The sequence below is a fragment of the Mesoplodon bidens genome (genome assembly GCF_964165515.1).
Source record: "Mesoplodon bidens genome assembly, chromosome: 2".
NCBI lineage: Eukaryota > Metazoa > Chordata > Mammalia > Artiodactyla > Ziphiidae > Mesoplodon > Mesoplodon bidens.
The window spans coordinates 86,866,892-86,880,266 of record NC_138177.1 but is presented as its reverse complement, the minus strand read 5'-3'; the positions used below and the strand labels follow the sequence as shown (position 1 = coordinate 86,880,266).

At 39.9% G+C, this 13,375-nt stretch overlaps 2 protein-coding genes across 6 annotated transcripts in view; one reads left to right on the top strand and one right to left on the bottom strand.

Moving 5' to 3' along the window:
- Positions 1-11,051, bottom strand: part of ST7L (suppression of tumorigenicity 7 like) — a gene marked incomplete at its 5' end in the record, with an annotated part of 67,500 nt that extends 56,449 nt beyond the window's left edge. For 3 of the 5 annotated variants that reach the window (XM_081225936.1, XM_081225937.1, XM_081225940.1), the window contains 3 exons: positions 3,520-3,682; positions 6,993-7,075; positions 8,788-9,633. In XM_081225936.1, the coding sequence (XP_081082062.1) occupies positions 3,520-3,682; positions 6,993-7,075; positions 8,788-8,995 (454 nt within the window). Of the gene's footprint in view, positions 1-3,519; positions 3,683-6,992; positions 7,076-8,787; positions 9,647-9,769 lie in introns of those variants that run through there. The other 2 variants (XM_081225938.1, XM_081225939.1) reach the window with 2 other exon arrangements.
- The window catches only part of CAPZA1 (capping actin protein of muscle Z-line subunit alpha 1), a 46,697-nt gene continuing 42,982 nt past the window's right edge, over positions 9,661-13,375 (top strand). The window contains exon 1 of the mRNA XM_081225942.1: positions 9,661-9,743. Within this exon, the coding sequence (XP_081082068.1) occupies positions 9,705-9,743 (39 nt within the window). The 5' untranslated portion in view covers positions 9,661-9,704. The remainder of the gene's footprint in view (positions 9,744-13,375) is intronic.

Genomic DNA, 13,375 nt, shown 5'->3' with positions numbered 1-13,375 from the left:
ATTAAAATTTTCTCGTTTTGGAAAATATAATTATTTTTCATGATATGTGTATTAGCTCAGGCTGCCATAACTAAATACCATAGATTGGGTGACTTAAACAACAGAAATTTAGTTTCTCACAGTTCTGAAATCTGGACGTCTGAAATCAGGGTGCCAACATGGTTAGGTTCTGGTGAGAGCTCTCTTCCTGGCTTACAGATGGCTGCCTTCTTCCTGTGTCCTCACATGTCTCCTCCCATAGTGGAGAGAGAAATTAATCTCTCTTCTTCTCCTAAGGCTACCAATCCTATCACATTAGAACCCCACCCTTACAACCTCATTTAACCTTAATTGTCTCCTAAAAGTCCTGCCTCTAAATATAGTTACATTAGAGGTTACAGCTTCAACATATGAATTTGAGGTGGGGGAGAGACACAGTTCAGTTCATAGAACTATGTTAACAGGCAATGAGTTTCCTGTTATTTTAAAAATAACTACTAAATAAATATTTTTTAAATTTCTGTTTTAATTTCTAATATGGTAAATATTGTGGATATAATCAATATATAAACAAAAGCTCTTTGAGGTCCTCAATAATTTTTAGGAGTATAAACGATTCCTGAATCTAAAAAATTTGAGAACCACTTTTTTACATAGTAAGGGGAGAGAATGTACTAAAAGGAGAAGTATCATAGGCAGGGAAACCAGTTAGGATATACAGCAATAGTCCAGGAAAGAGATATCTAAGGCCTACATATGGGACACTGAATGTTGAAATAAAAGAAGGTAAAATACAGTCAAGGTAATTTTTTAGGGGAATCAATAGCATACGATGAGGGTCAATAGTCTGGAGAAGGAAGGGGAAACAAAAGAGATATAATCTAAAACAACTCAAAGGTTTCTATTTTGGAAATTAATAGATTTTAGGATTATGGAAAGTACCTACTAAAAGAAGATAATTAGCAGTTTCACTTTGGACAGAATGAGTTTAGGGTTGCTTAGGGCCATCAAAGGTGGAGATTTCTAGCAAAGAGTTAGAAATGTGGGTCTAGAACATAAAAGAGAGCTTGGGGAAAGAAAGTTAACATTGGTTCTCCCAATATATGTCTGTGGATGATAATATTATAGAAGGAGATGCAGTTACCCAGGGAGAGAAAGTGGAACCAAAGGAGAACTGTGACTCACTTCTGAGGTCAACTCATGCATCTCTTCTGTGAAACATTTTGTGGCCTTCCTTCCAAGAATAACTGACCATTCCCTCTTTTCATCACCATAGTATCTTCTATACACTATATAAAAGTATCTTTTGTGGGCTTCCCTGGTGGCGCAGTGGTTGAGAGTCTGCCTGCTGATGCAGGGGACATGGGTTCGTGCCCCGGTCCGGGAAGATTCCACATGCCGCGGAGCGGCTGGGCCCGTGAGCCATGGCCGCTGAGCCTGCGCGTCCGGAGCCTGTGCTCCGCAATGGGAGAAGCCACAACGGTGAGAGGCCCGCGTACCGCAAAAAAAAAAAAAAAAAGTATCTTTTGTATCTTTTGCCATCACTTATTTATACGTCTGTATCCTATACTAAGCTGGAATGTTCTTAAAGTTATCTTCACTTTCATTATGCAATGGTATACTCAATCTCACAATAGGGAATAAGATTGTATAATGCATTATTGTTATAATTATTTACATACTGGACTCTGAGCTTCTTGAGGACAGATCTATGTCATATTCATCTTTTTTTTAAGATTTATTATTTGTTTATTGATTGATTTATTTAATTTTTGGCTGCGTGGGGTCTTAGTTGCAGCACGCAGGATCTTCGTTGTGGTGCGCGGGCTTCTCTCTAGTTGCAGTGTGCGGGTTTTCTCTTCTCTAGTTGTGGTGCGCAGGCTCCCGGGCACATGGGCTCTGTAGTTGTGGCGTGCAGGTTCCAGAGCGTGTGAGCTCTGTAGTTTGCAGCATGCAGGCTCTAGTTGAGGTGCGCAAGCTCAGTAGTTGTGGCACGCAGTCTTCGTTGCCCCGTGGCATGTAGGATCTTAGTTCCCTGATCAGGGATCGAACCCATGTCCCCTGCATTGTAAGGTGGATTCTTTACCACTGGACCTCCAGGAAAGTCCCTCATATTCATCTTAATATGCCTTATTCTTAAGAGTTCTGTAATTATTTCATGAAAGGGGAGAAAGGAGTAGGGGAGAGAAAATTACCATTATTCCTTCCTGTACTCCTGAATGGCTGCCAACCTCATCCTTACTAATCCTGGTCAACACCCACTCAAGCTTTTTTTTTTTTTTTTTTTTTTTACTTATTTATGGCTGCATTGGGTCTCTGTTGTTTCACGTGGGCTTTCTCTAGTTGTGGTGAGTGGAGGCTACTCTTCATTGCGGTGTGTCGGCTTCTCGTTGTGGTGGCTTCTCTAGCTGTGGAGCATGCGCTCTAGGTGTGCAGGCTTTAGTAGCTGTGGTGCGAGGGCTCAGCAGTTGTGGCTTCCGGGCTCTAGAGCGCAGGCTCAGTAGTTGTGGTGCACAGGCTTTGTTGCTCCACGGCATGTGGGATCTTCCCGGACCAGGGCTCAAACCTACTTCTCCTGCATTGGCAGGCAGATTCTTAACCACTACACCACTGAAGTCCCCCACTCAAGCTTTAGGGCTCAGTTTAAACAGTTCTTTCTTACAGACTTTCCCTGATCACACCTAAAAAGTGCCAGCAACTGCACGCAGGTAGTATTTTTCTACTAAATTAATATAACTCTAGTGGTTTACTGAACAAATGAGACATTATGACATTCTGCAGAATTAACTCATTTGTATGAGTTAACTGTATGACTATAACCTATACCACATGAAAGAAACAATAATCCAAAAATGTCATTTCTATCTGGCTTCAAATATTTTACTTTCCTAATTGCATAATTACTAGATACATATAGAGGAATAGTCTACAGTTTATGTATGACAACAGATTATCCATACATGAATAACAGATTTTGATGTCTTTGTAAATATATTGAGAAGAAAAACTATTTTTCCTAACTTCGCTCTCTTGGCAGAGATGGCTAATTGTCTCTGTTCTCTCCTTTACAGTAATAATATCCCCTTATCACCTGTGCATATATACACTGAGAAAATGATTACAATTTCTAGCCTCCCTTACAGCTAGTTCTGGCTATATGACAAAGGTCTGACCAGTAGAAAGTAAGTTGAAATAGTATGTGACACTGCTCGGAAGTGTCCTTGGTTGCTGTGGGGTGGGGTGTGGGGAAAGCGTCTTCTCCTGGCTTATTCTCCTTCCTGATGACTAGACTGTGGACATGATGGCTGAAGCCAGAGCAACTGTCTGGAACCACAAGGAAAAACTGCATTGGAGATGGTCGCAAACAAAATAGAAGGAGTCTAGGTCTCTGATAATCATTGCTCTCCGTATCAGCCATGGATTACCTATATTTAAAGGAAAGACAAACTGCTCTCTACTGTTATGAGTTTTCTATCTGCCACAGCCAAACACAACTTTAACAATACAGCTCTGAACACACATTAAGTCAGTAGTAGTCACCTGACAAATTCTGTCTGTTGGTTTCACTTTCTCTGCTGCTGGAAGGAGAACCTGGCTCTGAAATGCTGCCGTCTGCTCCTCCCATCAGTGGTCGCAAATGGCTTACAGATACTTGCTCAATAAAAGATGTGCCGTGCTTATGGAAGTACCACCATTCAAATATCTGTGACAAACAGAAAACATCTTTCACTTAAAATAGAATTAATCAGCAGATATATGACCTCAAATCAAAACATTCTCTCAAGATGTTCCTGTTTAATTCAGCATTTGAAACGTGCCCTCCTTCCAAAAAATAAGCCAAACACAAGATTCCCTGATGACACATGCCAAGCCAAGGTAAAATGTTTTACAACTTTGTAATGAAATTCAGACAAGCTTAGGCAACACTAGAAGAAATACGTCTGTAAATAAAGCATTAAAAAAACAGTAAGAAGTGTTTAAGCTATAAATAATGTAACTTACATTACAATGTCATTTTAGTCTATCTGTAGCATAATTAAAAGACAAATTTTGAAACAACTAGCATGGTGGATTAACCACTAGACTAGGGTTAGAATGCCCACATTTGACTCCCAATTCAGCCATATATTAGCTGTGTGTTTTGGGCAAGTTAACTTCTAACCTCTCAGAGCCTCAATGTCCTATCTAGTAAATATGGTTAACAAGAATTGTAAGTGCTTTTAAAAAATAAAGTACTACTCCAGTATTTGGTAGTATTATTAATGTAGGTTAAGAGTCAAGTTGATTCCCATATTGAACCATTTAAAAATCAGGATATTCATTTCTTTCTGTTTCCATGGTTTATCATTGTTATAAGAAGAGGAATCAAAAAGCAGCTGTGTTGAATGAGCAGAATGTTTCATATTCGGATACTCCAGCCTTTTCAACTCCCTTTGCTGGCTCCTTTGGGTCTGAGCTTAAATGACATGTCCGAGGGAACTTTTCCTGATTCCACAGAACAGAAAGCTGTGTTATGCACTCCCATTGGCTCTTTTATTCTCCTTTCAGAGTAATCTTTTTACTCGTAATAATTAGTTAAACAACTGGCTTTGTTGCTATTCTTCAAGCTTCCAAGCACATTACCTCTTCAGGTAGAAATAACACAAGCAGCACAGTTAGCTTTCTCATTTCAGGTGGTAAAAGAAATTATAAATAAACTTTGCTAATAAAAACTCATCAAGATTTCAAGGGTAATGACACAGTTTAACCTTTAAAATGTTACTTGAATTCTTAAGTTTTGTCAATTTAAAACGTTGGTTTAAAAACAGTAACAACAGGGCTTCCCTGGTGGCGCAGTGGTTGAGAGTCCGCCTGCCGATGCAGGAGACACGGGTTCGTGCCCCAGTCCGGGAAGATCCCACATGCCACAGAGCAGCTGGGCCCATGAGCCATGGCTGCTGAGCCTGCGCGTCCGGAGCCTGTGCTCCGCAACAGGAGAGGCCACAGCAGTGAGAGGCCCGCGTACCGCAAAAAAAAAAAAAAAGTAACAACAAATTTTAAACACTTTTACATATTACATATGCAAGTTATATATTATATAAATGTAAGCTTTCTCCCCTCCTTATAAATGAGGAAATTAGGACTCAGAATTCATGTGACTTGCCCAAAGTCATCAGATAGTAAATGGCAGAGTCAAGACTCAAAACTGCATCTGCTGGTTCCAAGACCAATGCTTTTTCTACTACATCAGCTGTTTAAAGATAGTTTATCTTCTTTATTTAGATTTTTATATGCTATGACAAAATATGCTAAATTATGAGTAGGCTTTATAAATCAATAAATTTTGAGGCTTTTAATAACAGAGTTTTCACCCAGAATTCCTCAATAATTTTTTTTAAGTCAAGAGAAAAATTTTTCTCCTCCGGTATTTCACTTCAACAAAATGGTCAAGTGTTCGTCCCTATTTAAAAAAACAAAACAAAACAAAAAACCACTCCAATATAAATGCTATTATTTTTACATTTCTACTATAGTTATAGAGCACCACCTAGAGATGAGAAAAAAATACAGAAAAATTTCATTGGCCATGCATGCCATAATACTTCCTAAGATTTTTATCTGTAGCAGTATTTTTCCAAAGTTTATACTATGAAACACTAGTTCCCAGGGATGTTAATAAAGATTATAAAATTTAAAAAAATCTTTTTAAAATAAAAATGATAGCTTGGTTAAATAAAGCAAGGGAAAGCTGAATTAAACAGGTTTCTTTATTGTGGCACTTCTTAGAATAACGTGGCCAAAATTCATTAGTGTATGTCATGTTGTTGCAAGCTTTCACACACACTATCTCATTTAATTCTCATAACTATGAAGTTGATACTTTTTTTTTTTTTTTGGCTACACCGGGTGGCTCATCCAACCCGGGCCTCGGCAGTGAAAGTGTGGAGTCCTTTGGGGCTTCCCTGGTGGCTCAGTGGTTGAGAATCCTCCTGCCAATGCAGGAGACACAGGTTTAAGCCCTGGTCCGGGAAGATCCCACACGCTGAGGAGCAATTGAGCCCGTGCAACACAACTACTGAGCCTGCGCTCTAGAGCCTACGAGTCACAACTACTGCAGCCCGCGTGCCCTAGGCCCCGTGCTCCACAACAAGAGACCACTGAAATGAGAATCCTGTGCACCGCAAGGAAGAGCAGCCCCCCACTCACCACAACTAGAGAAAACCCGCGTACAGTAACGAAGGCTCAATGCAGCCAAAAATTAATTAATTTTTTTAAAATTAATTAATTTTTAAAAAATTAATTGAGTTGAGTCCTAAACCACTAGACCACCAAGGAATTTCCAAGTTGATACTATTATTATCTCCAGTGTACAGATGAGGAAATTGGAGCTTTAGAAAAGTTAATTCACTTTCTTGAAGTCATACAATTAAAGTGATGGTTAGCCTGTCTCCCAAACTCTGCTCTTAAACAGAAGGTAACTGGCAGCCTATAAGCCTAATTCAAGACGGATAAATTTTTAGTCTGCCCAATATTGCCAACATTAAAGTATTGGAAGATTTTATATAAAAACTTTATATCCAGGTTCTCTTGAAATCGTCTGAAAAAATTGGAAGACCTGGTAATACTGGTCTGCAAGTCTACATGGCAACAGTTAGCTTTAGCCTTTTCTAGAAGGAGTATGTACTGTCCAGATTACCCAGTCTTCAAAGTAAATAAAAATTTCAATTTTTACACTCTGCCAATTTTACTCATTTTTGTTACTAAGCCGAGCCTGCAAGCATTTAGATCACAACCCACATCCCACTACACCCCCCCCCAACATACAATAGTCTTTTATACGCAAATGAATACTATCGATCTCTAAAAGTGGAGAGGAAGTTGCAGTGTTTCTTTAAACGTTTTTTCACATTTTGAGAATGTGAAAAATTTTGAGAATGCTGATCTATAAGTATTTTTAATTATTATAATAACTATTTAAAGAGATCTGATTTTGAGATAAACACCAAAGCACAAAGGAAATGGAAACTACTTACAAATATTAGTCCTGATATCAAAGAAGATGTCCCTGTAAGTGCCACATAGAATTTGGGCGTCAATGAATTTAAAAATACTGTCACTGCCAAAAAGAATAAAAAAATCAAAGTTAAAAAAATAAGTACCCAAGTTACAAATATGCAGGTGTCTTTATGAGTGGAGGGACATAAGTAGTATTAATATCTAGTATGAGATTCAGTTGAGAAAGTTGTAATTTTTAAAAAGCTACTTTAAATTCTCATTGTATCACATCTTTAAAATGCCTTCACATATGTAAGCGTAGGATTTTACACTACTGATTTGTTAAATAAGCAAATCAAAATGAGATCATTTAGCTTGCTGTTGAGAATAAAACCAGGAATATCATAATTTAGACAAGAACTTTTGCAATTCCATAAGGATAATATGAACAAACATACTGTTACAAAGGAGGATTAAAACTACTTCCTAATTATTTTGGTGAGATACAAACCAGTGTTTCAAATTAGAAGGAAGGAAACAGTGTGTGTATTTGGTATGTCAGCTACAGAGGCAAAATAACCCAAAAAGAATAGCAAACTAAGAGCTCCCTAAACCTGATTCACTGAAAACCTGGACCACATTCTTCACTTCAAGTAATTGTCTCATAAATACTTTGGGTTTTAGAAAGAAATAAAAATCTGTAAAGTCATTGACTCTCATCTAAATGGTGTATCTAGTTAATGTAAAAAAAAATGATAAACTCAATGAATAACATTTCACTGAGCATACAAACCATTAGTAGTCACTTCATTAACCTGTAACAGAAACACCAAATTAGCTTTTCAAACAGTCTAGGAAGGCCAATTTATCTAGCTTATTTTAGTGTGTTAGTTGCATCTGAATTTACATACTATGTTCTTAAAAAGTCCAAAACATTTCAGAACATTATCTCACAGTCTTTCATGTCATTTCACAGAATAGAAAAGGGGACATTTGCCTTCTCTTGTTACAGAAAAATAAAACACAATACTGACAGTCATAATCATCCCATAACAAAAATACTTCCATCTTAATCTGAGGTTGCCAATTTGTAATGACATGGTAAGAAGCCCTGGCTCCCATCCACTCTGTCCTGGCTACAGCTAAAGAATAATATTTGCAGAATCCAAGGGAATCGTCACCTCTTATACGTCTTTGTAACTTCAGCCCACACTACACAGCAAGCTCTCTACAAATGTTGAAAGAACGAACTAAGGAAAGAACCCACTGCTGTTTGTGGCTCTCTTTCTCTTTACTTCCTGTACTGTTCTATTTTATTACTCAAGATAAAGCCTAAAACAGAGAACGGACAAAAATATGACGAAAACTATTTCCTGACAAAACTATTTTAAAACATGAGAATGGCTGGCTAAGATCGTGTTGGTTTCTTTCAGATTTTTATTGTCTGGGTGTCGGTTCTCTCAGCTGAGTGGCGGGAGAATCAAAAGGTGTGTATAAATTCTGCATTCAAGTCTGAAAATGCTCTCATCTGCCCTACCACCTGAAGCTTACATTTTATCAGGTGGCTTCTCCTCGGGTGAACGAGGACAGAGGAGAGAGGGCGGACCTTAAGAGCTTTAGGGAGGAGCCGGTAGTTGCAGCTCAGGTTTGGCAATCAGCTGCGGAGTAGCGGCCCAAGAGAAAAAGAACCCACTCGGTCGCACACAGCGACTCATTCTGCGAAGCCCTCCAGTGATACTGAAAATCTCTGCCCTTTGGCCCTTGCCCCCGGCACCTCTCCTGCCCCCCAATCCCCCACGCCCGCCCGTCCCTCGGGAGCTCTGGGCCTCTCACCCGCTGCCAAATTCTCACAGAGCCTCAGCGGGACCCTCAGAGCGTAAAGCAGCCCCAGCCCCGCCACGAACCACAGCGAGGCCCCAGTGCCCGCCAGTCCGGCCCGCAGCCGCTCCCTCCAGCCCAGCGGCGGGCTCAGGCCGGGAGCAGGGGCAGGAAGAGACGCCGCAGCAGTCGCTGCTTCACCTAAGCCGTCACCGTCCGCCATCTTGCCGCTCCCGGTGGCGCCGGGAGTTGGGAGGGGAGAAGGGCAGGAAACCGGGAGTCGGGAATCCTGGGATAGTGGCGGACCTGAAGTTGGCCTCTGTGAAGGCTCAGAGTCCCAGGGAACGGGTACCGAGAAGATTTGGAAGGTGGAGGAGCGCCCCAGGACTGGGGCTACCTATTCCTTCCGAGGGAGGGAAGGGGCGGATAGCGGCACCTATTCTGGTGGAACTGGGCTAAGATGTGACCCCGGAGTGAAGTGTTTTAGCCTCCAAACGCGTGAGGGTCACCTTCCATCCCATTCCTGGGGTTGAAAAAGCCACCGAGCGTTCCAGAGTCGGAGCAGCACTTAGCCCTTTGGACTCGGCTGCCATGGAGAGCACTGGTACCGGGAAAATCTACAGGAGTAGCGACTGCAATTTGGTCGGCCGGAGCTCGGGCGCCAATACCAGCCGAAGCACGCTCCCAACGTCCCATAGATGAATGGGGAAATTAATGTAATTCAGTGAGAAAAATATTAGACTTAAAATCATTTAAGTCACGCCGACTTACTGGGGCGTCGGCGCCAGGACCCACGCCCGTAACTGACATGGCGCCCTAGCGGTCGGCGTTTCCGGGCGGGTCCTTCAGACGGCCCTCGCTGTGATTCCATCATTCGGCCTCCTTCCCGGCCTGCCTCGCGCCAGGGCCGGGCTGGGCCAGAGCAGCCCAAGATGGCCGACTTCGAGGATCGGGTGTCGGATGAGGAGAAGGTAAGGGGTCCGCCTCTCTCTCTTACCTCTTCCCGGGACAGGGAACGGGGGCCCGACCCGGCTGCGGTGGGAACCCCAGCAGTACCCCCAGAAGAAAGAAGCTTCTTGGCCTGTGCTGGCATACGCTCTCTGCAGTCGGGATGCTTCCCTCTTGAGGGGCTTTCCTCTGCCTCACGGTGGCCCCAGTTCCCCATTCCTCAACTCTCTTTTCCCCCCGGGCCTGACGCACAGCCCAGTGGCCTTCCTGCGAGCGAAGAGACTTTCCTTTATTGAATCGTGACTGTGGACTCTTTTTTGTATTTAAGAGAGGGGGCGATGATGATGTCGCGACGTATCAAGAAGCAGTTATTTTACCGCCTTTAGCTGCAGGGGCTCACCCCATCCCCCCATCTTTAGCTATGATTGGGGCTAGCTTAGGGCGAGTCACTTCCTGGTCAGAGTGGCCTCTTAACTTCCCTTTTGCTCCTCCTTCCTCAGGAAGTGATTTTGCTGTCACGATTTCTCGACAGGGAGAGGTCTCTAAGGTGTTGGCCGCCTATCCACACACACCTCTTTTCCCACATGCTGTCGGCTGAACTAATTCGCAGTAATAAATGTGTAAGCCTCAGGGACATTTGCTTCAGGATTTGAACACCACTCTTTTCTCTGTAGACACTCCCTTGATTGTATGTATACGGCACCCGCGGTGACTCCATCCCTTACATCTTACAATCTTTTAACGATAATTTTTGAAAAATAGTTTTCCATTTCTTGTTAACAAGACTAGCCAATGATTTTTTCTTTTTAACTCCAGAAAGGTTTTATGTAGCACATAAACTTCATGTTAACACATTCAAGTCTGGACAAAGCATCCTGCCTTCTTTGGTGCTCCAGTGTGGTATCTTTTTGATTATAGTTGAACTGGCCACTGAGTAATTTGTACACTTATTTCTTTAAAAGTGTCTTAAATACAAGAGAATATTTCACCTTAGGTGGAATAACTTTTTTCCTGACAACTGCACACCTTTCTTAACAGTTTGTCAGGCTTTTCAGTAAATATGTTAAAGATTTGAGAGTCCATGGAAATCACAATGCTTTCATTACATAACTCGTAATAGGACAAGAATTATGTCTTTTGTTTTCCACAGTGGTTTTTACAAAATGTACACCCTTGAATGCTCTGTAAATGTATCTGGGGTTTTCCTCTTTTAATAAAAGAGATTGGGATGGCAAAGGGGACTGTTTATGATCCAAGAGTCCTCTGTACAGAATAATTTGATATATCATACATATGCCATGCCATTTTGAAACGCTGAAGAAAGTGCTAAATATTCACGTGCCATTGAACAACACTTCAGCATTAGATTTTCTCATACTTGGAAATTGATTCTCATAAATGTATAAGATTTGGGGGGGGAAGGGCATCTTACACTGTATGTGAACTTATGCTAGAGAGAAAACTATAATAAAATCTTTATTCTAAGGCAAACAGTTATGATTCACATGAAATTAAGTTACAGTGAAAATCATGGGATAACAAAACATTTGTTAGCCCAACTGATGGTCCTCTTACTTTAAGCAAAAATACTGTTACAGTAAAATTTCACTAAGAATTTAAGGTAATAAACTTTTAAGTTTACCAGTGTTGGGTTTTTGTTTTTGACACAGGGTTAGAATGCCTTTCTAATTAAACTTGGGGGGAAAATATGTATTTCAAAGTGTAAATGAAGGTGTTTTTGGATATTGACAGTGTTCAAATTAGTAACATTAACAGCCTTGATTTTGTAATAGCAGATCTCTGACCAGTTTTCTCTTATCTCCCAGCATACTTCTTTTGCTGTTTAATTTTAATAATGGCAAAGCAAACAAATCATAATTAGTAAGGTAAATCTACTGCCAAAAAACGTTGATGAATTTTATATTCAGTGAACAGGTTTTAGATTAACTACATTGTTTTCATTAGTGTAGATAATTAAGAATAGCTGATATAAAAAATTTCATATAATAAATCCATATGATTTGGGATTACTGAAATTTTGTTAGATTTTTATTCCCAGAGATGAAGTGATCTGTATTTCTCTGTTGTGGATCAATAAGTAAAAAGAAAGGGCTTTGACTTGTAAGATTACTTAAATTCTCCTTCAGTTTTATACCTACCTTGACCCCTTTTCCTCCAGGCTTCTGATGCCTTTTAACTGAATTCAAGAATTGAAAAAGTATTTTTCCAAAAAGACTTGTTGATATGAATATCTTAGCATTCATAAACAATAAGTGACCCTTAAGCGAGATTCTTGTTGTACAAAACTTTCATAACCAAGGCACTATTACAAACAAGATATTTTCAGGCTTAGTTTGTATATTGACTCTTCCTCGAAGGAACCGTGAAGTTTTCATTTTTTTCTTATTTTAACTAAGACCTCAACTGCATTTGATTTGATTTTTTTTAACACATGTGTGTTATGCCAAATATATTTAATACTGCTTTTTATCTTTGTTACATTTTCTGAAAGCAGTGAACCCAGAGGTGAATTTGGTGGTGATGGTCTCTGATTTCCTTGCAAGTATTTCTATAAAAGCTAGTAAGATCAACCATTCTCATAACTAACTGCTGAAGTTTTTATCACTTTATAAAGAGGAAGTTGGGTTTTTTAACTTCTGCATTGTTACCTGAAATGGTCATGATGAGCTGCCTAAATAAAACAGGAAGTTGCAAGTATAATAACTTGCAGAAATAAATACTTTTAGTTTTATCCTCAAGTTCAGTTTCTGAGAATGAGCTCTACTCCTCTAGTTACTTAGACTCTTCAGTTACTTGGTTCCAAAATGAAAAGATGCCATAATTAGGAAACTTGAGGTGTTTGGATTCTTTGCACTGACTGTTTCCTTTATTTCATGATTCAGCATTTTTAAAACATAAATGCAGACAGAATTTTAGGGCTGAAAAAAGTGCTACTAGCACATTTTTTTCCCTTCAGCCTAACTAGTAGAATATTTGTGTACAACTTCAAAAGTACCATAACTGAAAAATGGATCCCTTTGCTTTTAGTTTAGACAATACCGTTTTTAAGGCACTTTTTGAGAAATGGGCTTATCAAAATTATTTAGGAGAGATGTGGAAAATGTTGTAAATAGATACTGAAATTTGAGGGCTCTGTTAGAGCTCATGAAAGATATTTATACTTTTAAAGTGGATTTCCTTGATTATGTGTTACCCCCTTAATTTAGTAGGTGAGTTATTACCCTTATAGGGCGAAATAAACCGTAAAGCTTAATTGCCATGGCTATTTTGTAATAAGTCGTTGACTAGAATTAATACTACCATTTTAAAATCTTCTGTTAGCCTTGCTGAGTAGTATTCATATAATCTGTTACAAAGTCCTTGGGACAGGAGCATAAAGCCTAAGCAGGTACAAACTCAGATGCCAATCTTTGGTGAGGAGCGTAGGTTCATTATAATTTCTTCTAGAACATCTAGCTATTTTATTAGGACCAGCCTTAATGCTAAGCAAAGCAGTGTAATTTGTCAAAAAATTCAGACCCCAGGTTGGTCTAATTCAGAAGCCATGCTTTTTTCACAATACTGTTTTTAGCATGTATCCGTGAATGAAGAAATCAGAATAGAGTCATCCATTTAATGAATTATAAATGAGGTA